Raw genomic sequence first — 25876 nt, 5'->3', positions numbered from 1 at the left:
GCGTGTGTATATGTATGTATATCTGGATCCCTATCACATGGTCGACAGGCCATATGATCGACACTCATTTGGTCGACAGTTCATTTGGTCTACAAGCAGTTTTATGTGGGGGGCTGTGCCCCCCACCCCCACCCCTAACTATATATATCAACTCCAGAGTCGCACAACATTGGGAAGGGGGGCAAATCTGCCTGTCGACCAAATGAATTGTCGACCAAATGAGTGTCGATCAAATGGCTTGTCGACCATCTCAGGTAGACCCGTATATATATATATATATATATATATATATATATATATATATGTGTGTGTGTGTGTGTGTATATATATGGGTCTACCTGACAACGCCGAAAGCTGAGAATGCCGACGATGAAAACCGAGATGACCGATGGATGAAAACCCTGACGCTGAGAACGCCGACATGTGAAAAGGCTGTTTAAGTGTGCGATATTGACGGACTCTAGGGATAGGGGTGGGTTAAGTGAGTTAGGGTTAGGGCGCGGGTTAGGTGAGTGTGCGATAGTGACAGTCTTTAGGGTTAGAGGCGGTTAAGAGAGTTAGGGTTAGGGCGCGGGTTAGGTGAGTGTGAGATAGTGACAGTCTTTAGGGTTAGGGGCGGGTTAAGTGAGTTAGGGTTAGGGCGCAGGTTAGGTGAGTGTGCGATAGTGATAGTCTTTAGGGTTAGGGGCGGGTTACGTGAGTTAGGGTTAGGGCGTGGGTTAGGTGAGTGTGCGATAGTGACGGACTTTAGGGTTAGGGTTTGGGTTAAGGTTATAGATAGTTGTGTATGTAAGGTTTAGTGTGGGTTTGTAAGTTTGTAAGGATTTTGGTGTGCTTGTGTTGTGTGTGTGCTTTTTGGACATGGGATTTGTTTTGTTTGTTGATTGTCGGGATTGTGGTGCGTCGGGCATGTGAGGTCTCGTATTTGTGAACTTTCAGTTATGTGGTGTCTGTGATTTCGTTGTCGGTGTTGTCAGGTAGACCCATATATATATATATATATATAGATATATATATATATATATATATAGATCTAGAACGTGCAAACAACCGAAACCCAAACGGCCGGGTGTACTTACGTGAAAGTGCTTTTCACCGAAGAAGCACTTTCGCCTAAGTATGCCTGTTGTCGGCGCTGTACTACTTTTTTTTTTTTTTGTAACACGCTTTAACGAAAGTGCTTTTTCGATAAAAGCTCTTTCGTTAAAGTGTGTTCGGTTACTATGAATTCGAACGTTTGCTCACTAAAGCAAACGTCCCAGATCCATATGTGTGTGTGTGTGTGTGTGTGTGTGTATGTGTGTGTGTCTGTGTGTGTGTCTGTGTGTGTGTCTGTGTGTGTGTTTATGTGGATGTATGTATGCAAGTGTATATGTATGTAAATTCTTGATAGCTTTGTATCCAGTTGTTATTGGACATGATGAAAGCTTACTAGTGTGCAAATCAACAGGATATTTCTGTAGACTGATGTTGGTCAGCTTCACTTCAAGTAGAAATTTGCTACCTTTTCCCACTGAACCTTAGAGAAGACTTTGCTGTTACCGGCAGACGGATTGGAAAGCGAAGGTCGATAATTGGATGATTGTAGCACCGTACAAATGACTCATTGTCAGTGGGCCTGACTTGGGTCTTGCCATAGTTACATCTCTTTGTGTGTCTGACACCCTATGGCATCAACTCTGCCCTCCGTGCATTATTGTCATGGTATTGGACTTTGCCCTTGGTAGTCCTGTCTTCCTAAAGAAGGGGTTTAGGAGGTTATGGCCTTGCCTCTTTGGCAGAAGTGCAAAAATTAGTACATTTTTGTACTTTGCTGTGCCTGACATAGTCCACAGTTTTTACCTTCCACTTAGCATGCGTTTATATAATAATGCTGCTTTGGATAATACATTGCCACTGGTTTTAGAGTCATAATTCCCTCTTGAATCGTTTTTTTTTTTTTTCTGTTTGCTTTTTGCCCATTGTACCTGTCAGCCATTCCCCTACTCTGCTTCATCCAGCTGGCATCCCTTATCACCTGGTGGAGGTGGATCCACTCACTCCAGAGAGAATTTGCCTCATGATGATCTTAGTTCAGAAAAATTATGGAAAAAAAGCAACTTTTTTGGCAGCTGTCTTCACAAAGCCATAGTAAGTGTTTTGGTTCCTCGTATCCTCACACACTTCTTCACTTAATTCCAGTTTTTTTGCCATTGGTGGATTCGTCCCACATCCCAACAGTTTGGTGATCTGGTTTCACCTCACCTCCACCCCAAGAACTTAGCCATTAGTGTGTAAGGATTTAAACTAATTATCTCCAGGCCATGGAATTACTTCCTGGAATCTTGGCTGTCGGAAGCCATTCTTCAGCTTTCATCAGCCTTCTGAATGTCCATCCATAATCCCCAGTGCCCCCATCCCCACCCATTCATAGATAATATGTCCACTGATATCACCACAAAGTTTTCTCTCTGTTGGGTACCTGCTCCCACAAATGTACACCGTTAAAGCTGCCATAAATGGCTTGCTGGTACCAAGCCCACATTTGGCCATGCACCCAGATCCTACTAACTTCCTTCTCCAGAACCGGAATTATCATTTGATCTTAGGTCATCTGGGAAAAAGTCAGGGCTTCATCCCTCTACATCACTGTATATTCCTTATTGGATCTTAACCGATTTTGGATCCATGCTGCATTCTTTGGAATGATAGACCTCTCTCCAGCATGGAGATGGAGTTTTCTTTCTCTCTTACAGTCTTATTTCATATAGTTTTTTGAATGACTTCTTGTTAGTGACACGCATGAATGCACTTCCGCTCCTACAAACATGAATTTTATTGCGGCAATACAAATTATAGCGCCTTAGTACAAAGCATTGTAAGGACTGGTTGAAAAAACATTGGGAAAACCAAGATTTGCAGTATTATCCAAGACAACTAGTTTAAAAAAAAAAAAAACTGCACACAACCTTTGCAGTAGCATAAAAACACAGCATCTCAGAACAGTGTCTGTAGCAGTGATGTTGTGTATTCTACTTTTGGAGAGTATATGAGCCGGCACAAAAAACTGCTCCACAGCCATCTTCTTGAGTTTAGAGTGGTTCCTAAACTGATGACATTAGAAAGAAGGTTGAGACTTGAGCCCCTTCTAATGAAGTCAGCCAAGAGGTGATTTTTTAGTGAGAAGATGTCCTCCCAGCCTTTCTAACAGAATGTCATATGGGTCTATCATTAGGTTTTTGATTAAGGTATGTTTCTAGTAGCGGTTTATGTTCTGGGGGAATCAAACACTTGCAGATATTCTTAGATGCTGCTCAAAGAGTTGACCATGGATATCATGGAAGAGTAAACTCCACAGACAGAAGCAAAACACTTTATTTTATTGTATTTTATTTATTTATTTAACATTTGTTTACTGGGAAAGTCCGACGTGGAACAAAGCCAATTTTCAGCAGAGACCAAGGTGAGAAATGCTCCAGACGAATGTCTTTGTAACTTGGGAGAAAACCAGAGCACCCAGAGGAAACCCACACAAATGTAGGGAGGACATGCAGACTCTGTATAGAAGGCATTCCAGCCGAGAATCGAACTGGAGAACCTGTTGCTGTGAGGTGACAATGCAGCTGCTGCACCACTGCGCCATCCATCATTAAGTACCTACAGCTGATAACAACTGCATGTATAGCTTTTTTGAACATCTAAACTTTATTGCAGCATCACTCCAGTACATTCCAGGGGGGAATACAGCCTGAATGTTTAACAAGATGTGTGCTTTAAGTTAGACCATTTTAGTTAATTGTAGTTATGTCACTAATTTTCCAGTTTATCTGTGTGCAGTCTTCACCTAAAGCTTCCATCAAATATCAGTCTTAAGTTTGTCATTAAACCAGCTCACAGCTACTGACATCACTAAAGCATTTTTATCTGGTGTTAGCAAAGTGTATAGTGCAACAACCCAAAACAATTTTTGGAATTCCATTGGAACCCTAAAGTCACATAGATGCACAGCACATAAATTGGGAATCTGGCTCACAGGAGATGTTAAATAACATTAAAAACCTAATTACTTCCAGCATGAATTTTCCCTCCACTGACTTCACTAACCACACACTACTCAACTTAGCACCTCTTTCCCATCAATATATATATTTTTATGCTTTTACCTTCCACTTTAAGGGAGCAAATTATACAGGGGTTAAATGAGTGCAGCAGAGCCTGAGCTGTATGAAATTTAATCCACTCATATTTTGCACAAACATTTCTTAAAACTAACAAATTCAGTTATTTGCTGGCCACTTACAAGTATTTTTAACTTTACCATAACAACAGGAATCATTAAATGGAGCTTTAAGCATTACAAAATTGAAGTTTCTCTCATATCCCAGCAACTGCCAATCCTTAGGAAACATTTGCACAAGCGCTATGCTACTGCAAAGCTTTTGTGCAAGTAACTATGAGAGTGCATTGAAAAATAACCCATTCTGAGCAGCCCATAGCGTAGCCTCAGGGAGGGACCATTATGACAGTGCCATACTGAGTCACCAATCAAATATATGGGATATGGAAAAGGGACTTCACATGGGTGGCCTGTTCATAGATCTTAAGAAGGCCTGTGAAGGAATAGACTATTTGAGTCCACTGGAAAGGAATGGCAAGTGAGAAACAGTTTTACCGTTGTTTATGAATTTATATTGATGAGTGCTGTGAGACATGACACATCAGAATTACCTCAAGGGTTAAGCTCAAACTTCATCCCTTTAGTCTTTTCTTTGTATATAAATTCTCTTCCTTTTGATCTTGTGAATTCCTGTATGACTGGATGTCCAGTAAGAAGCAATAAACTGTTCATAAACACAGTAGTGGTATTCAGGATACCACAAAGTTAGCTTTGGGCCCCACCATCTCTCTTAAAAATCCTGAAGTTTCATTATTCACAGAAATCCAAGCATACAAATAACTGGGAGTATGGTTTGATTAATACTTGAAAATTGTTTTGCATACATACTCTCTCACCCTTATCATCCTTTCAAATCTAAAACTTTCCACAGACCATCCAGTAGTCTTACTTGTAAGGCCAGCAGAACATTTGGAATCACTATGTTTATCCCCAAGTTGGAATACACCTTTTCCACCAAAGTTTGTAATTCTTCCCCAATCACACCAGTTCTGCAAAGGGTTGCTGAAAAAAATTGCAGGCCAGTCATGATGTCCAGCAGCCAGGTGTCTGACTGTGTCTGTGAAACGTTAACTGGCTGCCCATTACAGCCACAGCCTGCCTCCTTCTAAACTTACTAATCTGTGTACTGCTTTCATTAAAGTACTGCAAACCTATCACAGTAAAGCTCAACATTAAGAATCTGACCTACCACTTAAAACCATGAAATGAGGACTTATCATTCTCTCATGGCCAACTTTTCAACCTTGATTTTAGAGAAAAGTATTCTTCAGAATAGCCCCTTCTCCCTGGAATAGTGCTACCAGTGCGGTTAGAAAAAATAATTTCATGTTCCACTATCAGAAAGATTTTCCACCATCTAAAAGATCACTATGAGAATAAGTCTTAGAATAACATTTGTAACGTGTATAAATATTGTACATTTACAAAGTCATTTTTTATCAACTGTAAATGTTTTATGTGAGCAAAGTAAGTCATCATATTAGACTTACAGTTTATTTCTTAGTTTTAATTTTTCATTGGAATATTAGGAGTTAAGCCTTAATGCTCTTCTGATGTATTCAGACAATGGTTACAGTCAAGTCTCAGTTACTCAAGCATAATAGCTTCAGATGGCATTTGCTTGCATTTTCTTACTTGCTTGCTTCTCAGAAGATGAGTGTAAATATTCACGCAGTAGTAAGTTGCTAGTGGTCTGAAGTAGGTGCACCTTGAAGAAAGAACAAAAAAAATATTACTGTGCCTGTCAGTGATCACTTTCTCACAAGGTTCTGCAAACCTGGTGTGAGAATAATAAAGCAAGGGGGTGTGGAGGCTTCATCCCCCCACACCTGTGGAGAATGCAAGGCATTTGCTCCCTTGTAAGGAAAGTTGTTGCATATTTTGTAAAATAAAAAGTTCAAGTACATGCTTTGAGTGTATTTGAGCTGTTATTTTGCAAGTTCTTCCAACTAAGGTGGTCTGATATGAGCTGATGAGTAGACATGGTGGATCCGTTAAGTGCATTATGTTTTATAACGCTGCTCGTTATTGAACTCTTCCACACTGAAGAATGCCTTGTATACTTTGGGAATCGATTCCACTAGTTAGACCCAAGTCAGCCATCCGTCCACAACACCATTTTTCCCATTTTTGCACATGGGGTCAGGGTGTCACTTCAACAGTGACATTCATCTAGAGCCATATTTGAAAATAATTCTTGTACTACTCCACCCTACTTGGCTAACAAACAACAAATAAATGAACCCCTCTTCTAGAACTGTGCCTTAGGTCAGTCTGTATAAAGATATTGTTGGTATGAGGCACCCCAGAAGTCTCTTTCATGCTGTAAAGGAAAACATACTTCTTTCCAGCTTCTGTTCCTTCAGCAGGATGAGAAGGAGTTAGTAGAATTGTTACCTGTGGACTGGAAGGGTAGGTTGATTTACCTCTTACCACTGCTTTATCCCAATCTCTCACCTACTAACAATGTTTTGAGAAGAAAGTCAAACTTTACCCTGGACACTATTTAAAGGAATTAGGAGAGTGTGATTTCAGGTGATCTGATCCATCCTCTGGTTGTATTAGAAGTTATTCTGGTGCAGGTCAGGGGTGTTTCTGTTGGATGGCAGGACAACCAAGCATGCCTCTAGGCTTCACTCCTCCAGTAACTCACTTGTCCATCCAGATCTTCTGTGAATATTTCAGAGATGCTAGGAAACCTGTCTACTGAGTATACCAATACTGTAGATTACAAATGATTATCCATCTGGACTGAGAATAACCCCTTCTGCTAACATTTTTGAACATACAGATCTCGTTGATCTGCCCTCATACTTTTTATTTTGGGCACTACTTATCCCACTGTCATGTAGCCAAGGGCCATCACAATCTTACAAAGAACAGAATTCTGGCTCAATACAGGTCAGTTAAACATTTCCTGACGGAGCTGTTCCATTTCCATCCATTAATGAGAACCCTTCTCCTTCAGACATTAACTTTATGGTTCCACCATTTCACTTGCATCTATGATGGAGAAAACAGGACTACATAAATACACACCCAGAATAGCATTGGCATGGCTGTGCAAGCAGACAGATTCAAAGCGTTGTCCATTATTTGATAACCACCTTGGCATTTTTTTCTCCATACATGCAGTCTAGCATTTTTAAGACAAATAGCAGGTGGACAGACAGATGGATAGATAGGTTATAAGAGGGGTTGTCACTTTCTTTAATCCATCTGCAAATAGTAATTTTTCTTTTAAAATAGGTAGAGCTTGCAGGAAGTGGTTAAAGGAGGGTGCCAGCCCCCCTTTTACAAATGGAATTAACAGAAAAGCCTTGTACATTAGGCACATGGCCTCTGCCACATTAACCACACATATATGCCAGGAAACTGTCAAGCCTTCTATATGATGAAGTTACCAGAGTGATACAGAAGCTTTTAGACTACACTACCAATGTAACATTCTGACAGCAACAGAAAAAAATAATTGAATCCAGTGTTCTGCATTATCCCCTCACTTATTTGACAGGCAGGCTTGAAGTTAGTCTGTTGGAAAGCTTTGCTCCTGGTAGCTGTGAGAGCTGTCAGTTAGATTTTAAAACTCTACCGCTCATTTCTAAGGAACCTGGCCTGGTTTTCCACCTTGTTTCATGTGATTCAGCCACTTTCTTTGTCATCTTTTTTCTTGGGAAAGCCAAGCATGGACGGTTGAGCCCTCCATGCTTCAGGTCTATATCTGAGGCTTTAGAACAGAAAGGATAAGTTTGAGGCAGACTAGCTGTTTTGCCTCTTGTGCCTTTGTAATATATGGACTTTTATTTACTGCATATTTCTTTTACAGATTGGTTGCCATCTGCATTGTGGCTGATGTAGTCTTCAGCCATTTTATGAGTGTATCATTGTTTCCAGTGCATGACTCACGGTGCCATCACCACTTTGTCCTAAATGTATATGTCTACCAAGACTGCAGCAGGAGCTCTGCTTTAAAAGTTAGGTTTCCTTTGCCACTTCAGTACCTCAGAATTTGCCTTTCTAAACCATGTTTCTTTATTTGGCCTCCCTCACTGGCTTCTCTGTCCCTGAAGGAGATTTTTGCCTACTGATTGAGGTTCTTCCCATGTGCTACGCACTTGAAGTGTAATGTAACAGATAAGGAGTGTTTATAGCATTTGATTTCCAGTAGGCTTTATATGGTGGGTGCTTAGCTTCCCTCTTATAAACCATTTTGGGCTGGAAAGTCACACTCCTGACTTTGTGTACTCTGTATTTCCAAGGTTATAATTTCAAAAACCTGATTAGTTTTCCTTTCCTTTGCAAACGTGGCACAGCCACGTTGCATGAAAGACAGAAATAGTAAATATGGGGACAGGTTTAGGACAGTGTAATCTAATAAGAATTCTCACAAGAGGACTCAGAGAAGAGCTTATGGACTGTGCAGTACCATCTCAAAGGCAAAATAGTTTTGTGAGTACTTTATCTGTTACTCGGCTGTTTATCGGAGTCTTACTTCATGGGTAATAACCTGCCCGATCGCCACAACAGTATGAACAGCATGACAGTTGTCAGTAATGGATGGTATTTACGTGACATATTACCCAGCAACCATAGAGCTCACTGCAACAACCAGCAGCACAAACAGGAAAGGGGAGCCTCAAGCAGCAGTTGCTACTTAAATTAAAACCTTACTTCACATTTTAAAAGTTTACTTCCCATTTTCGTGGGTACTGTTCAGTGTATAATACTGTATAGCTAAATCCATGCTAAGCCAGCTTGCTCTTTTTGACTTCTGAATTTCATAGATTCATAGATTATTACTAGGCCAATGACCGGGGGGCCTTTCTAAGCCTAGCCAAGTTTTCCCATAAGACTAGTGATGTCCTGTATCCAAATAAGACATTGAGATCCAGGCTTTAAAGAAATGCATGTACATTTTGGCAAGATGCTGTTACTAAAGAGAACTCTGAGTGAATTTTAGTTTATAGTAAAGTTAATTACATATATATTTATATATATATTTATTTCTATTCAAGTATTACCAATATTTCAGAGATAAGCCCACCAGAGCTGGAGTTTTTTTTCTTGCAGCTTCCATGAGAAATGTACAGAATCTTTACAAATCATAATCTGTTTCTGTTTATCCTGAATTTTTAGTCATATCTTAAGTAGCTTTTTTAACTATGTAAATCAGTTTCTCAGTAGTGACACCTGTACTTATCTTTCCTGTTGACTAGGAGGCTTTGGAGATGCGGCGGCCAGATTTCATTTCACATTCAAGAGAACGTGTAAAAAGACTAGAACTGGTAGCAGAGGAGAGAAAATTGCAGCGTGTCTTTCAGAGAGAACGAGAGAGGCTGTTCAGCCATCCTACGCACAGAAGTGATTGGAAACCGAAAGCTGCTAATTCGGATGTTGGCAGAGGTACTGTATTTGTAGGGACATATTCCTCTAAACTTCTGCCTCCACTAGTTTCATTATCACCAAAGAACTTTCCTGATACCATTACTGGCAGAAATGCATTTATAGTAGAAGTGCATTTTTCAGAACAGTTCTGTAAATCATTCCCATCTGACCAGATTGTTACTCTCGGTGTCCCAAAATACATATTTGGCACTTTTTTACTCAACTGAAAATGTTGAGGGAACTTCTCAACAAATTCAATAAAGTACAATAAAGACAAATAAATAAAAAGTACAATAAATTAATAAAATACAGTAAAGTACAGACTCCGAGTAGGAGGCACTGTTTGCTTATTCCAAAGAAGGTCGAGTTAAACCTAGATCAGGGTCAGATTTTGTTAAATTTAACCAATAAGAACTTTAATTACTGTCCTTTTTTTGTAGTACTTTTTATTACTTAAGGCATAAGCTAACATACATTTATATAAAATAACTTAAACCATGTTAACATGTTCACCTTTGCAAACACATTACATGTATTTTTATATACAATTATTATCAATCTAATATTACATAAATGTATCATTTTCTGTCTTCCCTTAATCCTCACTCCTCCAAAACATGATTCTGCATGTATTGTTCCCACAATTCCCATTTTTTCTATGTAATTTGTTGCTACTGTTATCTAAAGATCCCACTTCCATTTTTTTATCTCTTGATACAATATTCACTACTTCAAATACAGTTGCTTTAGAATTTGATTTCCCTTTTCCAGTAATTAATTTTTTCAGCCACCAAAATTAAAATTTATAAGGCCTTACTATGTCTATGCAATTCAGATCCGGTACCCTAGCTCAGAAAAATAATTTCCTTAGTTACACACCAGTTGGTTCACCCAGTATTTCTAACAGAGTACTCTGTAGGGAATTTTTAAAGTCTGCCAACTCACTACACTCCCAAAATATATGTTCCTAGTTATCTCTTTCTTCCTCATCATAGGAACCATTCTTTGGAGTCTGCTTGTGGTATAAAAATACCTATGGAAACACATCCAGGCAAAAATGCTAAATGTGTAGTTTAGTTTCTACTGTTGCTCTGATCACTAGTCATTATTTAAAATATGTTTATAATTCTGTAGATACTACTTCCAAGGCTGCTGCCACTGGATCTACCATGAGGAGGTAGCCTGGCAGCATTCTCAAAACCTCCCAGAGGATGTAAAAATGACATTTTGCATTCTTCCTTGGATAGAGACCATGATTTTGGACCTTCTGCTATAAAGGTTATTAAATAGTGTGATGAGACAAGAAAGCTAATTCAAGGGATCTCTCAAAATTTTCATCCCACTTTCTCCAAGTTTGCCAGGCGACTCAATGCTTCCTTTACCTCTTTCTTTAAAAAAGCAAAATAAGCTGACCCAACAGGATGTTGGTAAGCGAACTTAAGAAGCCATAGCAAGGAGGTTCCAAAAAGGAATCGGGAACCTCTCAAAGTGGAGGTCAGTCTAATAAGTCTGAATGACTACATGAAGAACTTCCTTCCTTCCTCTCAATCTGGCAGTCCCTTTATCCTTCCAGAATATCTGAACCTCCATTTCTGTCATAGGCTACAGATAGTTTCAGACATATTGGTTCTGAGAGCAGTACGTCATTGTTACAGATGGCAGTGGAAGTGTCACCCACCTTAGACCCCCCCCCCCCCATCATTCAGTGTGTGTACTCACTCAGGGTGATAGCAACTGTCCCACCTGCTCAGTTAGGGGAAAGGTTTTATTCAGGGATGTTGCTGGAGCTCAAATAAAGATTCTCTTGAGACCAGTTTTGCATCTTTCCTTTTTGAACCTGTTTGTGATAGTGTGAAATTTCAAAAGGCTGTTAGTTCACAACTTTTTACCCTTATTTTCCATTTGAGTTTTCTAGTGACCTTAGATTTAAAAGATGCATAATCCTTTTTCTAGTCTTTATCTAGTTCTCTTAGCTGAGCAAGCCAAGTTTGTTTAATTTCAAATACTGTTGCCTTTCTTCAACAATACTTTTACGGTTAGTTGGAATGTATTTCACAAAGTCATATCTCTTTAGTAAATTCAGTGATAACATGACTAATGTAATTCTTAGGAAGACGATTGTGTAACTGGCTGATGTGAAAGTGTTCAATCTTGCCGTTTGTTCTTACACACGGGTTCGGAGCCGATCCTCGGCTCCGAGTCAGCCGCATCACAAAGCTCTGCATCTTAGAGAAGCTCGAGACCAGACTCTATCCCATGATCCTCCCTGCTATCCCTCAGATCTAGTTTGCCGCTGCAACAGATCGGTCGAGGAGAGCTCGGGCCAGAGAGAGAATTTATATTTATCGTTCAGATAAGAGTTTTTCTTGTCTAAATTTATCTTTATCCTTTCAGATAGTGTAGTATATAGTGTGTGTGTATTTTGAAAGTTATTCCCTGTGAAATATATATAGATTTTTATATATATCTTGGGCTGCGGCCTTCTTGTTCCTGTCAGGGCTCTGACAGTGATGTCCTTCAAGAATGCAACTGCAGTCATAACATATGAGTTATCCTGCCTCAGGCAGCCCTCGGTCGGCCGGATTCCAAAGTCTGGGTCCGACGTCGGCTGATGTCGCATTTATCTCCGACGTCAGGGTGGCTAGAGTATATAAGCATCAGCTGACGCCATCTTCTTCAGTCTTTCTTGCTGCGCGGTGCCCGAAGCAGAAGCAGTTCGCAAGTGCCGGTCGGTCAGCTCCTGTATTCTTCGAAACCGAAGTCATCAAAAAAGCTAAGTACCCCGTTGGGGACCTTTTCTTGCCTCAGCCGATGTCAGAAATTACTGAAAAAGTAAATAATTGTTTGTCTTGTGGTAAACAAATACCTCATAAGGATTTCCACTCTTACTGCCTCCCTTGCCTTGGCCCAGAATACGACGTCTCGGCCTGTGTCGCCTGTGCTCGCTTCAATAAGCGCACACTCAGGCGCCGGGCGGAGTTCGCAGAAGACTTCTTCGGTGACAAATTTCATTATACAATGCCGTTGGAACAACCGACAACGCAGACTCCTAAGAAACGAAAAGACCGGGACCGACATCCTCGGCCCGCGTCTTCCACCGACACCATGACAAAATTAACCGCGAGTGCCCCGGTTCCCTCTGAGTCGGTTATTCCACCGCTCCGAACCAAAGACACCGCTTTACCGATACCTCCGATACCGGAGGCCACTCCGACGCCAGTTATTGATTTTCCTCCGGATACCGAAACCGAGGAAATGCCCGAGACCATTGCTGTTGATAAGGTCACTCCTGCACGTGGAGCAGCTAGGCCTCCCATGTCCATGTCTATCAAGGCCTACACACGTGCTAAGGCAGCCAGCAAGTCCAAGCATCTTACTGCTAAAACCTTACCTCAGCCTGCTCCTGAAACACAAATCATGTCTATGGCAGCAGATTTAATTTCTCTGATCAGAGGTTCCCAGGCCCATCCTGAGAGAGGATCCCAGCCTCCTCCTGACAAAAGGCCCAGGGTTGAACCCTCTGACCCTCTTCCTTCAGATGAAGATTCTGAGGACTCTGTTCACTCCGAAAGCCAGGATGAGCCCTTCCAGACCTATGAGGATTCAGATGCAGAGGACTCCATTCCCTCAGCCTCCCCTCCTGAGGATATTTCTTTTGGGGAAGTTCTGCATTCCATGAGGGAGCATTTCAAGTGGCAAGGCCAGGAATATTCTGATTCCAGAAAGCGCCTTCGAACCTTCCTTAAAAAGCCCCAGCACAGACCCTTAGCTATACCTCCTGTGCTTGATGTTTTGGATGATTTGTATTCTGACTCCAGTGTCACCCTGATACTCTTCCTCCTGCCCCTGCCAAGCCTGACAGATACTATAGGGTTCCAGAAACCCATTCTCATTTCTTTAAGGCCCATGCTGTTGATTTAGAAACAATTTCCCAGGGGCCTAAAGGGATTTCAGCTACCACCTCCAAAAATCCTTTGCCTTCTAACAGGGAAGCAAGGTCCTTAGAGAGATGGGGGAAGAAGGTTTACACCTCCACTACTTTATCTATGAGAGCTCTCAATTGTCTCTTTCACATGTTTCAATATCAGGATTTCCTGTTAGATGATTTACAGAAAACATTGGCCTCCCCTGAACCCTTAGATAGGAAGTCTTTGCAGGAGACTGTGCATAATGCTCAACAGGTTAGCAATCACTTTCTACAGTGTGGATATGATGCATTGGAGGTTTCATGTAGGGCAGCTATAACAGGGGCGGTCATTCGCAGACATGCATGGTTGAAAGAACAACCCTTACCAAATCATGTTAAGGCAAAACTTCTTGACGCACCCTTGGAAAAGAACAAGCTTTTTGGTGCTAATGCTAAAGATGTGTTAAAGTCCATTGAGGAAAAAGCCAAGTCAGTTCAGACAGTAAAAGATTTCCTTCAGGTTCAGCCGCCCAGATTCAGCAGGAACTGGCCTTCTAAAAACTGGTCCTTTCCTAATCCTGAAAGATCACAAAGGGGCAAAAACAGGCGTGGCCGAGGAAGAGGCCAATACAGAGGATGACAATGGCAACCAACAAACCAAAGAAGTGACACAGGGGTTTCTCCTGCCCCGCAGGGACAATCTCAATGACTTTCCTCTAGTTCTGCTAACCAAGGAGCAAATAGAGGCTCCTTTGGGCGGAATGTTATCTCTGTTTACAAAAAATTGGCACAAACTGACAACAGACAAATGGATTTTGGACATTATAGACCACAGTTACAGGTTCCACTTCCACACTTTGCCAATAAAACAAGGCATGCCAAACCTTCCACAAAATCAGAGGGCAGAGGCTATAAAACAAATTTCTCTGCTTGCACAGATCAAAGCAATAGAAAAAGTTCCACAACAAGAACAAGGCCAGGGGTTTTATTCAAGACTGTTCCTTGTTCCAAGAAAAGAAAGTCAATGGAGACCAATACTGGACTTGTCCGCTTTAAACACTTTCCTCATAGTACCAAAGTTCAAAATGCTGACTCTACAGCAACTCCTTCCCATGCTGGGCAAGGGGTCTTGGCTGATTACTCTGGACCTCAAGGAGGCATACCTGCATGTCCCTATCAGACACAGCTGCAGAAGATACCTCAGATTTCTTGCAGGGCCAGAGCATTATCAATTCTCAGCATTGCCATTTGGCTTATCTACTGCGCCCAGAGTATTCACGAAATGCCTGGCATCAGTAATTGCTCATTGCAGGCTCCAGGGAATTCAAATCTACCCGTACCTGGACGATTGCCTCATACAAGCGGACAACAAACTAACTTTGACAAAAAACTTGAATTATGTCATACACTTGCTACAGGCTCTGGGATACACAGTCAACTTTCAAAAGTCAAGACTTCAGCCATCCCAGCAAATAACCTTCTTAGGAGCCAAACTAGACACAGCCTCTCAAATGGCTTACCTGACAGAAGACAAGCAAAAGAAGTTAACTCATTACTTCAAAAGTTTAGCAAAGCTCACCCAGATGACTGCAAGGAGTTTCCTACAGGCCCTGGGTTACATGGCATCCTGCATCCTCCTGGTTCCACTAGCAAGACTACACATGAGAAAGCTTCAATGGTACTTAAAAAGCTTATGGTCTCAACACAGCAACAACCTAGAAGCAAATATCCCACTCATTCCATGCCTTCAAAAGGAATTTCTATGGTGGGCCTCAGCAAGCCAGTCAAACATAGATATGTCATTCAAAAAACCTCAGATAACACAGACCATGACCACAGACGCCTCAGACCTTGGATGGGGGGCGCACATGGAAGGCAGATGTATTCAAGGACAATGGTCTCCAAAGGAAACACATCTGCACATCAATCAAAAAGAAATGTTAGCAGTAATGCATGCCATCGAGGCCTTTGGGCAACAACTTCAACAAGGCCAACTATTAATACGGACAGACAACACCACAGTGATGTGGTACATAAACAAGCAGGGGGGCACTCATTCTTACCCCCTTTGCAGACTGACAATGAATCTTTGGGAAAAATCACTGGGCCTAAACATACAATTACAATCCCAGTTTGTTCCAGGCAAAGACAATGTTCTGGTGGACAGTCTAAGCAGGAATTTCCTAGACCCCCACGAATGGAGGCTACATCCAGACATCTTCCTATGACTCACCTCGACATGGGGCAGGCCGGACGTAGACCTATTTGCCTCCCACCTCAGTCATCATTTACAAAAGTTCTGCACAAGGACATATCATCCACAAGCATGGAAAATAGATGCCCTCTCATTCAACTGGAGCACCCTGATAATTTATGCATTTCCACCTCTGCCACTGATGACCACAGTGTTATTAAAGATCAAAGCAGACAAGCCGAAGGGGATCCTAATAGCTCCAGACTGGCCAAGACAACACTGGTACCCACTACTACGGAGCATATGTCACAACAAAACGTGGGCCCTTCCACAATGGCCCCAACTTCTGACTCAACACAACTTCAGGACAGTTCATCCCAACATCCAGACGCTACAGCTAACAGCTTGGGAAATCCCATAAATAACCTTGATTTATCTCTCTCCAAGGAAGTTCAGCGGATACTAACAGAAGCCCGCAGACCATCCACCAGAAAAGTTTACTCAGCCAAATGGAAGAGATTCAGCATTTGGAATACCAACAAGGGTCATGATGCCTCATTTTGAGCATTCCTCTCATCCTGGAATACTTGGCAGATATGCTGCATAAAGGACTTTCATTCTCTTCCATAAAAATTCATGCTTAAGCTATCTCAGCTAGATACAATACTGACCCACCTGTGTTTTCACATCCTTTGTTAAGGCAATTTCTTAGAGGAATCAAGAATATAAAGCCCCCAAGAAAGGCACCAGTACCAGCTTGGGACCTCAATTTTGTCCTAGAAAAATTGACTTTACCTCCCTTCGAGCCAGCAGCTTCTGTGGATTTACAATTTCTTTCCTGGAAGACAGCTTTCCTGTTGGCCATTACCTCAGCAAGAAGGGTTTCGGAATTACAGGCCTTAATGGCAGTACCACCGTTCATAACCTTTCACAGAGACAGGGTCTCCTTACGAACCAACCCTACCTTTCTGTCAAAAGTGGTATCTAGGGTTGCCTTAAATCAAGCAATTCACCTGCCTACCTTCTTTCCTAATCCTGAGAACAAAGGGGAAAGATTGTTGCATACCTTGGACATACACAGACAACTTCGCTACTACCTAGACAGAACCAAGACCAGTAGGAAGTCTGACTAGCTTTTTGTAGCTTACGCCCCTGCAGTACAAGGAAAAGCAATTTCTAAACAGATAATTTCAAAATGGATTGGACATTGCATCAGATTCTGTTATTCCTTCCATGGAAAGAGTGTGCCAGCCAATGTCAGACCACACTCCACCAGAGCTACAGCCACCTCTACAGCGTTTTTGAGAGGGGTGCCTACAAAAGACATTCTAGAAGCTGCTACATGGAGCTCCGTGCATACATTTTCCAAGCACTACAACCTCCCTCTATATTCCAGATCCAGAGCAGGCTTTGCTTCGGCAGTCCTGCAGGGACTGATAGCTACACCATCCCTTTCCTAGAGCATACCTCCTCCCCCAGCTAAGCTTTGGTATTCAACCCATATGTTATGACTGCAGTTGTATTCTTGAAGGACATAGTACAGTTTTGTACCTACCATAAATGTAGATGTCCGATAGATATGCAACTGCAGTCGGGTTTTCCCTCCCTCCATCCCCTCTATGCCTTGGGTCCACTCCTCTCCCTGTTATCCTTAGCTGGGGATATCTGTTATGGTGTATCTGTTTATTGCTTATTTGTTGTCTGGAAACCTATTTTTGTCTTCCAATTTGATTACAGCCTTCCTTGGAGGGCACCTGGCATGTGGGGCAAGAAACACTGAAGAAGATGGCGTCGGCTGATGCTTATATACTCCAGCTGCCCTGACATCGGAGATAAATGCGACATCAGCCAACGTCAGACCCAGACTTTGGAATCCGGCCGACTGAGGGCTGCCTGAGGCAGGACAACCCATATGTTATGACTGCAGTTGCATATCTATCGGACATCTACATTTATGGTAGGTACAAAACTGTACTTTCTTTCTACTAGTAGTTAGTTGGTATAGTGTGTGTATTTAGTGTTACTGTTAATATTTAACCCTTTATTAACCCTTTTAGATAGATAGATAACTTTTCAATTGTTTTCTATAATATTGTTATAGTGACTATTATAAGAGTGTTGACTTGGATATGTGTTTACCATGTCAGAGAAAGTCAAATCCGGATTTAAAAGATGTCAGTGTGGACAAAAAATGTCCATCACTGACAATCACGCTTCCTGCGTCTACTGCCTTGGCCCTCTCCACTTGCAGGAGGACTGCTCCATCTGTCATTCCTTTAGTGGGAGGGTCATGACAGAGAGGCACAGGAAGCTGATTGACAGGGGCTTACTTAAACCTGACTTCCAGGAGGCCTTGGAGAAGGCCGACCAGACTTCTAAGTCTTCGAAGGGGTCAAAGACGTCGAAGGTGTCGGAGCCCATGTCATCGGCTCCGAGCACTTCTTCCAGGATTCGTTCGCCGGTTCCACAGACCTCGAGGCCGAGCATCGAACGTTTACCTTTGATTGAGCCCCAGGTCTTGGAACCGGTGTTGGAGCTACCTCCACCATTGATTCTTCGATCGGTGCCATCTTCGGCCCCTTCGACCCGATCTTCCAGACCATTATCTGATACCGACGTGGATCGTATTGTACAGAAACTAATGGAAAATACGGCTCTGTCCAAGCTGATTGTGGTTTCGTCCCAATTGGTGTCGAAACTGGAAGGCCTCCCTGTGTCTCCAACAGATCCTCCTTCGAGACTCATTCAGTCTTCGGAGCTAGGAGAAGATGAACCAATGATGGTGGAGCCCTCGGCACCGAAACCGTCCATTGTGCGATTGGCACCATTGACCTCGACTCCTTCGGAGCCCGTCAGGGAGTCGCGGAGCCGACGATCTCTCCTTGGTTCCGGGACCGAGAGTCATACTGAATTTTCGGTTCTGACTCTCCCTGTCGGGGCCTCGGCGCAGATAAGTTCGGCTCCGTCCTCTGCGTCGGAGCCCATGGTTCCGGTGTCGAGGAGGCTTCCGCGTTCTTCGGAACCGGAGGAGTCCTAGGCCCAGGGCTTGGGGGCTTTCGATCTTATGAGGTAGGTATTGTCTGAACAGACAACTACTTCATCAGAGGCATCTTCTCCTTCCCCCAAAGGGCCGCTTTCTGTTTCTGCTCCCGCGATCGACTCCAAGTGTAGAGTCCCATTGCCTCAGCCAGCCCCAGAGGGTATTCCCTGTTCCTTGGAGGCTTCACCAGAACCCCCTCTGATGAAGCTCTGAGGAAAAGATTGTGCAAGAGAAGGCACATTGATTCCCCACAGGAATCTCTAACGTCTGACACCAATTTGGATGAGGCAGAGGGGTCCCCACGATCCCCCTCTGAGGATGTATCATTTGCAGACATCCTGGGAGATCTTGAGACAGAGGGGTGATTGGCAGTCCCTGGCCCCCACTGAGGATGAATCGGTGTTGCTGAAGGCTTTTGGGGCTCAACATTCTACCTCCTGGGTGACTCCACCCTTCGATGAATTAATGGACTTAATTGCTCGAAGGGCGTGGGAAACACCAGACACAGTAGAACAGGTACCTCGTAGGCCGAACAAGTTTGTCACTGCCCCCCAAGATAAGGCTTATCTTACTAAGGGAGTTCCGGTCGATGCTATGGTGGTAGCGGCAGCCACGAAAAAGGAAATGTCTGAGTCATCATCTTCTGTTCATCCTCCTAATAAGGATTCTAGGACTTTGGACAGATATGGGAAGAGTGCATCTTCAGTTCAGCGATGTTTTCCATGCATTCGCTAAACTACTTGACACATTTTACACGACTTCAGAGGGATCTCATTAAGGAACTGGGAGATACCCTCCAGGGTAACACAGATGCTGCTGTCTCGGATAAGGTGACAGCACAACTTAACACCCTTACTTCGATAGCAAACTCATCCATGAGGCTCATCTCATATGTGGCCGAAGGATTGAGTAGAGCTGTAGCTTCAGCGATTGCTCTCCGTAGGCAATCCTGGATGTGGATGTGCTCCTTTGCGGAAGCCTTCAAGTCTTCCTTTACTATTGCCCCCTTTGATGGCACTACTCTCTTTGGGCCCAAAGTAAAGGAGACTCTAACTCGGTGTGAGCAAGAAGGGAAGACCCTGTCTGCTGTTGGGGTCCGTTTTTCTGCTCCAACTAGACCGTACCCCAAAGGGCAAAGGGGCGGAAAAATGTGGTTCCGTAAGACTCAGGGATCTTTCCAAGCCACACAGGGTGATGCCCCCTCCAGAGGCAGAGGGGGGGGGAGAAATGGAAGACGCCACCCCGGCGGCAGAGTGGGTCCGCAAAATCAGGGCGACAGGGATACCGTCCCTAGGAAGACCTTCCAGCACTCCTGAATGGAGGCCCGACTGTCCTGCTCTGGAGGCAGTCGGGGGTCGCTTGGCTTTATACCCACAGGCCTGGCTAAATCTTACCTCGGATACTTGGGTAAAAAGCATAGTTACCAGAGGATACACAATTTTCTTTACGTCTACCCCACCCCAACAAAAGAGATTTCCAGATGTGCCACCCCATCTGCGAGATCCAGCAGCTGTAGAAATTACAAAGCTGCTCAAAAAGAGTCATCCAGCCAGTCCCGGTGGACCAAAGAGGATCAGGAACTTACTCAAGGTTCTTTTTAGTTCCAAAAAAGACAGGGGACTGGAGACCGATCTTGGATCTCAGCCAACTCAACACCTTCATGAGGAAGGAAATGTTCCGGATGGTCACGCTACAGTCGATCCTTCCCTTCTTACAGAAGGATGATTGGATGTGCTCTATAGATCTCGAGGGCGCGTACTACCATATCAAAATGGCCAGGCCGTCCAGAGATTACCTGCGCTTCCGGCTGGGAGCCAGTCATTTTCAGTTTTGAGCGCTGCCCTTTGGTCTCACCTCAGCCCCCAGGGTGTTCACCAAATGCATGGCAGTAGTGGCATCTCACTTGAGACGGCAAGTATTCCAAGTGTTTCCGTATCTAGACGACTGGCTCCTTACCGCCACCATCGAGCATCGTCTTGTACAGGCCAGGGACTACACAGTTGACCTTTGTTCCCATTTAGGGATCTCAATCAATTTCGAAAAATCTGCCTTATTGCCCTCACAACATATATTTTTTATCAGGGCAGATTTGGATACAAGGTTAACTCTGATAAAGCTTCCTCTAGTAAGAGCCTCAGCCCTCAGAGAACAGGTTGCGCTTCTTCTTCAGAACAGGAAAGCCCCGGCCAGGCTAGTGTTAAAGGTTCTAGGTATGATGGCGGCTTCTCTAATTGCAGTTCCTATGGGCAGAATGCACATGAGGGTCCTCCAATGGCTGCTGTTCGTGCAATGGTTGTTCCAGCAACTACCCTTATCGCACAAAATATTGATAACAGACTCTTGCAAACGGGATCTTCTATGGTGGCTGGACAGTCAGGATCTCACTACGGGTCACCCATTTGTCCTACCCAACTGTACAGCCACAATAACCACGGACACTTCACTGATAGGGTGGGGGGACTTTTTCAGGGAAGAACAGTCCAAGGGGAATGGTCCAATCTGGAGTACAACCTGCACATCAATGTTCTGGAGTTGAGAGTGGTGTTTCTAGCGTTGCAACACTTCTACGCATTCTTACCTCTGGGAACAATAGCAGTTCAGACGGACAACATGTCTGTGGTCTGGTAAATAAACAAACAAGGGGGAACCAGGTCTTACCCATTATGCAGAGATGCCCTGAGAATTTGGCGATGGGCGGAGTCCACGGGTCGCTTTCTAGTGGCAACGCACATCCCGGGGTCATCCAACGTCATTGCGGACAGGTTGAGCAGAGCCATCCTGTTACCTCATGAGTGGCCTCTCAAACCACAAGTGGCGGAAAAGATTTTCCACAGATGGGGCCAGCCTTGCTGCAATCTATTTGCATCCCCATTGAATGCCAAATGCAGAAGCTACTTTGCCCTGCTTCCCCCTCTGGGGGGTGTCCCCAGGGACACTCTGGTGCACGATTGGCCCCCGGGTCTCCTATATGCATTTCCTCCTGCCCCGTTGATTCCCAAATTTCTACAAAAAGCCAGGAATCTGGAAAGGACGATAATCCTCATAGCGCCATTCTGGCCTCGGCAGATAAGGTTCCCCTTTCTTCAAGCCCATCAGATGGAGGAACGTTGGATTCTGGACCCAGAGCCAGATCTATTGACTCATTCATCGGGCGTTCCTCACCCATCCCTTCAATCCCTCAAACTGACAGCTTGGCTGCTCCGCTTCCCTGTTTAGCCAGGTTGGATCTTTTCTCTCCGGCAGTACAACACATTCTGGTTGCCTCTCATAAAGCCTCCACCAGAAAATTTTACAGGAGCAAATGGAAACGTTTTGTATGCTGGGCGTCAGGTCAACATATAGACCCCTTGGTAGCCCCACTACACAAAGTTTTGGAATTTTTATCCTTACTCTTTCATGAGGAAGCCTCTACTTCCACTATAAGAGTACAGCTGGCGGCCATATCTAACTTCCATGTTGGTGAAGGAGGCTCTTCTATTATGTCTCACAGGCTTTGCAAGGCCTTTATGAAGGGAACTTTCGTCCACCCATCCGGGAGCCAATTTTCCCATGGAATTTGAACTTGTTGTTGTCACAACTGATGTTACCACCCTTCGAACCAGCTTCATCCTGTCTCCTAAAGTTCTTGTTGTGGAAGACACTATTTCTTATTGCTGTCACTTCAGCTCGAAGAATCTCAGAGCTGCAAGCATTATCAGTCAGGCCACCGTACTTGATTTTCCACCCGGACAGAGTTTCCTTGTGCACAAACCCGTCATTCCTCCCCAAGGTGTGTTCTGTGTTAAATATTAACCAATCCATAGAACTTCCTATGTTTTTCAAGAACCATTCTAACAAATTGGAATATATGCTACACAAATTGGATGTACATAGGCAACTGAGATTTTACCTAGACAGGACTAAAGATCACAGGAAGTCAGATCAGCTGTTCATTTCATTTGCAGACAACAGGAAGGGCATGACAGTCGTGAAATGTACCTTGTCTAAATGGCTTTCCGATTGTATAGACTTTGTGTATTCTGTTTCGAATCAGCCACTGCCTTTCAAGCCCAAGGCTCATTCTACTAGGGCAGTTTCTACTTCCTTAGCTCATGCAGCTCGCTTACCATTGGATATGATTTGTGCAGCAGCAACGTGGGCAACACCTCATACCTTTATCACTCATTACAAGGTGGACAGGGCCTCTAAGGACAGGACATCCTTCGGTTCCACTGTGCTCAGGAACATTCTTCCATGAGTCACCCATGGTAACGGAGCTAGGGACGCTACCCGTGTGTAAGAACAAACAGCGAGATTGAACACTTTCACATAAAGAAGTTATGTACTTACCATAACGTTCCATGTGAGGTGTTCATCTCGCCTTTGTTCTTACATCCCCTCCCTCCTCCCCCCACCATGTTATGGAAGAACTGGTAAGACTAGAGTCTGGTCGGGATCCTTTTCTTCTTCTGGGTTAATTGATCTGTGTCCTCCGTAGGATGTGGTACACCACACACATGACATTATGTGTTATAGTTCTATGGTGTTCATTGTTAGACGTGTGTGTGTGTGTGAATGTCTTGGAACAGTTGATGGCGGACGGTCTGGTTTCTTGCAAACTAGATCTGAGGGATAGCAGGGAGGATCATGGGATATAGTCTGGTCTCGAGCTTCTCTAAGATGCAGAGCTTTGTGATGCGGCAGACTCGGAGCCAAGGATCGGCTCCGAACCCGTGTGCAAGAACAAAGGCGAGATGAACACTTTACATGGAACGTTATGGTAAGTACATAACTTCTTTTTACTGTTATTTGGAATGTATTTCACAAAGTCATGTCTCTTTAGTAAATTCAGCGATAACATGGCTAATGTAATTCTTAGGAATACGATTGTGTAACTGGCTGTTATTTTAAATGTGCTTAAATATTTCTAACATTCTTAACTCCAGCCTGTAAAATATTTTTGTAAATAAGTGCGTTTGTTGTACACTTGTGGCTTCTGGCTTGGCTAGAGTTTGAAAACAACATCTTCGAACCAGTTTGCAGATATAGTTGATAAAATGGTTATAGCAGTGTTTTTAACACATGGGTAAATGAAATCAATGCAGTATCTCTCTAGGGCAAATAAAACCTTAAAAGACAGATTCTTCAGTTATTTCTTTTTTCTGATAATGCATGGATCTAGCTGCTGGGTCAGTCATGAGAAGATGTACCTGACTTGGTCTGCACCCCCTGCCAGAGAATGTTGAAGTGTAACTCTGAGGTGCACCTCTGGACTGCTAACCGTTCTTTGGGAACCGCACTAGTGAAAGGGTCAGGAAAACTGTGCAGAGTATCAGGCATCTTTTTCACTCGTCCATGCTCAGGAACAGCAGCATCTACTCCTTTAACCTGTCTGTTACTCTGACTCCATGCTCAGGAACAGCAGCATCTACTCCTTTACCCTGTCTGTTACTCTGACTCCATGCTCAGGAACAGAAGCATCTACTCCTTTAACCTGTCTGTTACTGTGACTCCATGCTCAGGAACAGCAGCATCTACTCCTTTAACCTGTCTGTTACTCTGACTCCATGCTCAGGAACAGCAGCATCTACTCCTTTACCCACTGTCTGTTACTCTGACTCCATGCTCAGGAACAGCAGCATCTACTCCTTTAACCTGTCTGTTATTCTGACTCCATGCTCAGGAACAGCAGCATCTACTCCTTTAACCTGTTACTCTGACTCCATGCTCAGGAACAGCAGCATTACTCCTTTAACCCGTCTGTTACTCTGACTCCATGCTCAGGAACAGCAGCATCTACTCCTTTAACCTGTCTGTTACTCTGACTCCTTGCTCAGGAACAGCAGCATCTACTCCTTTAACCTGTCTATTACTCTGACTCCATGCTCAGGAACAGCAGCATCTACTCCTTTAACCTGTCTGTTACTCTGACTCCATGCTCAGGAACAGCAGCATTTACTCCTTTAACCTGTTACTCTGACTCCATGCTCAGGAACAGCAGCATTTACTCCTTTAACCTGTCTGTTACTCTGACAGGCAGGTAGAAAGTAGAAAGACTCTAAGAAAAAATGACAAGGAAACCACAAAGAAAAGCCTGAGAGACAAGTGTCCCCCACCCCAAGCCCAGCCAATCATACCCAGCCCGATTTTTAAAGATAGTAGAAGGGGTAACCCATTGCTAAGCAACTGAGAGGCCATTGCACAGGACAGTTGGGTATTACAAATAATTTCTTAGGGCTATACGCTGCAATTCATAATACAATTCACTAGTATACAGGCCGAGTGTATTTAAATAGCCTGTACTCCAAAACTTCTGCTACTAGAGGTAATAGAACTTGTTCCCTTGTAGAAAAAAAAAAAAAACAAAAAACAGGGAGTTATCCACTCTGTTCATGGTGTCCAGAGAAGAAGGTCCATGAAGACTCATGCTGGACCTTTCAGAACTAACTATTCAACTCAAAGTACCCAAATTCAGAATGATGACATTACAGGCACTACTACCATTCCTGTGTCCCTCAGGCCGTGATGGTCACTTTAAATGTCAGGCATGCCTTACTTCATGTTTCCACTCACAAGGACAACAGTTGCTTCCTCTGGTTTTGAGCTATCCCTATCATTTTACCTCCTTAACTTTTGGATTGGCTGCTGCTTCCAGGGTTCTCATAAAGTATCTGGCTGCAGTAGTATATTACTGCTGAAGATCACTCAACTCTGTCCATATCTAGATGATTTCCTGTTTCAGGCACTGTTACAGGAGGAAGTGAACAGGGTCTTCCATTTCATCATGGACTTCTTCCCAAGTCTCAAGTTTTCTTTCAACATTTCCATGTTAGACCGTACCCCTTCCAGAAGAGTGATATCCTTGGGTTTACTCCTGGATTCCAGCTGCCAGAAGGCCTTCATCCCCCAAGAGCAAATGAAACATTTGGTATAATAGTTCTGCAAGATGGTACAGTGGAATAAGGTTTCAGTCAAAGAATGACTCTGGGAAGTGGGATACATGGCTTCCACATCTTTGATGGTTCACTGGTAGAGATTCACTTGAGAAAGCTCCATCGATACCCAAGATCAGTTGGGAGCCATGACTCATAGTCTTAGGAAGAGATGATTCCTATCATGTCTTGCATATCTCACAAACTTGAGTTGTGGTCATTCCATGTCAGACAGAACTTGAGGGTACTGTCCACCCTAGAAACCCACAAGCAGGCCATAATA

At 43.5% G+C, this 25876-nt stretch overlaps 1 protein-coding gene across 1 annotated transcript in view; it reads left to right on the top strand.

The window, feature by feature from the left end:
• The first annotated feature begins 9376 nt into the window (after nucleotides 1–9376).
• The window catches only part of LOC122794679 (Alstrom syndrome protein 1 homolog), a 239043-nt gene continuing 222543 nt past the window's right edge, over nucleotides 9377–25876 (top strand). The window contains exon 1 of the mRNA XM_044063308.1: nucleotides 9377–9559. Coding sequence (XP_043919243.1) covers nucleotides 9385–9559 — 175 coding nt within the window. The 5' untranslated portion in view covers nucleotides 9377–9384. The remainder of the gene's footprint in view (nucleotides 9560–25876) is intronic.

This window comes from Protopterus annectens, chromosome 2.part1 (assembly GCF_019279795.1).
Source record: "Protopterus annectens isolate FY-2018-M chromosome 2.part1, PAN1.0, whole genome shotgun sequence".
Classification (NCBI taxonomy): Eukaryota; Metazoa; Chordata; order Ceratodontiformes; family Protopteridae; genus Protopterus; species Protopterus annectens.
Note: the sequence above shows the minus strand (reverse complement) of the source record. Positions and strands in the feature narration are given on the sequence as shown.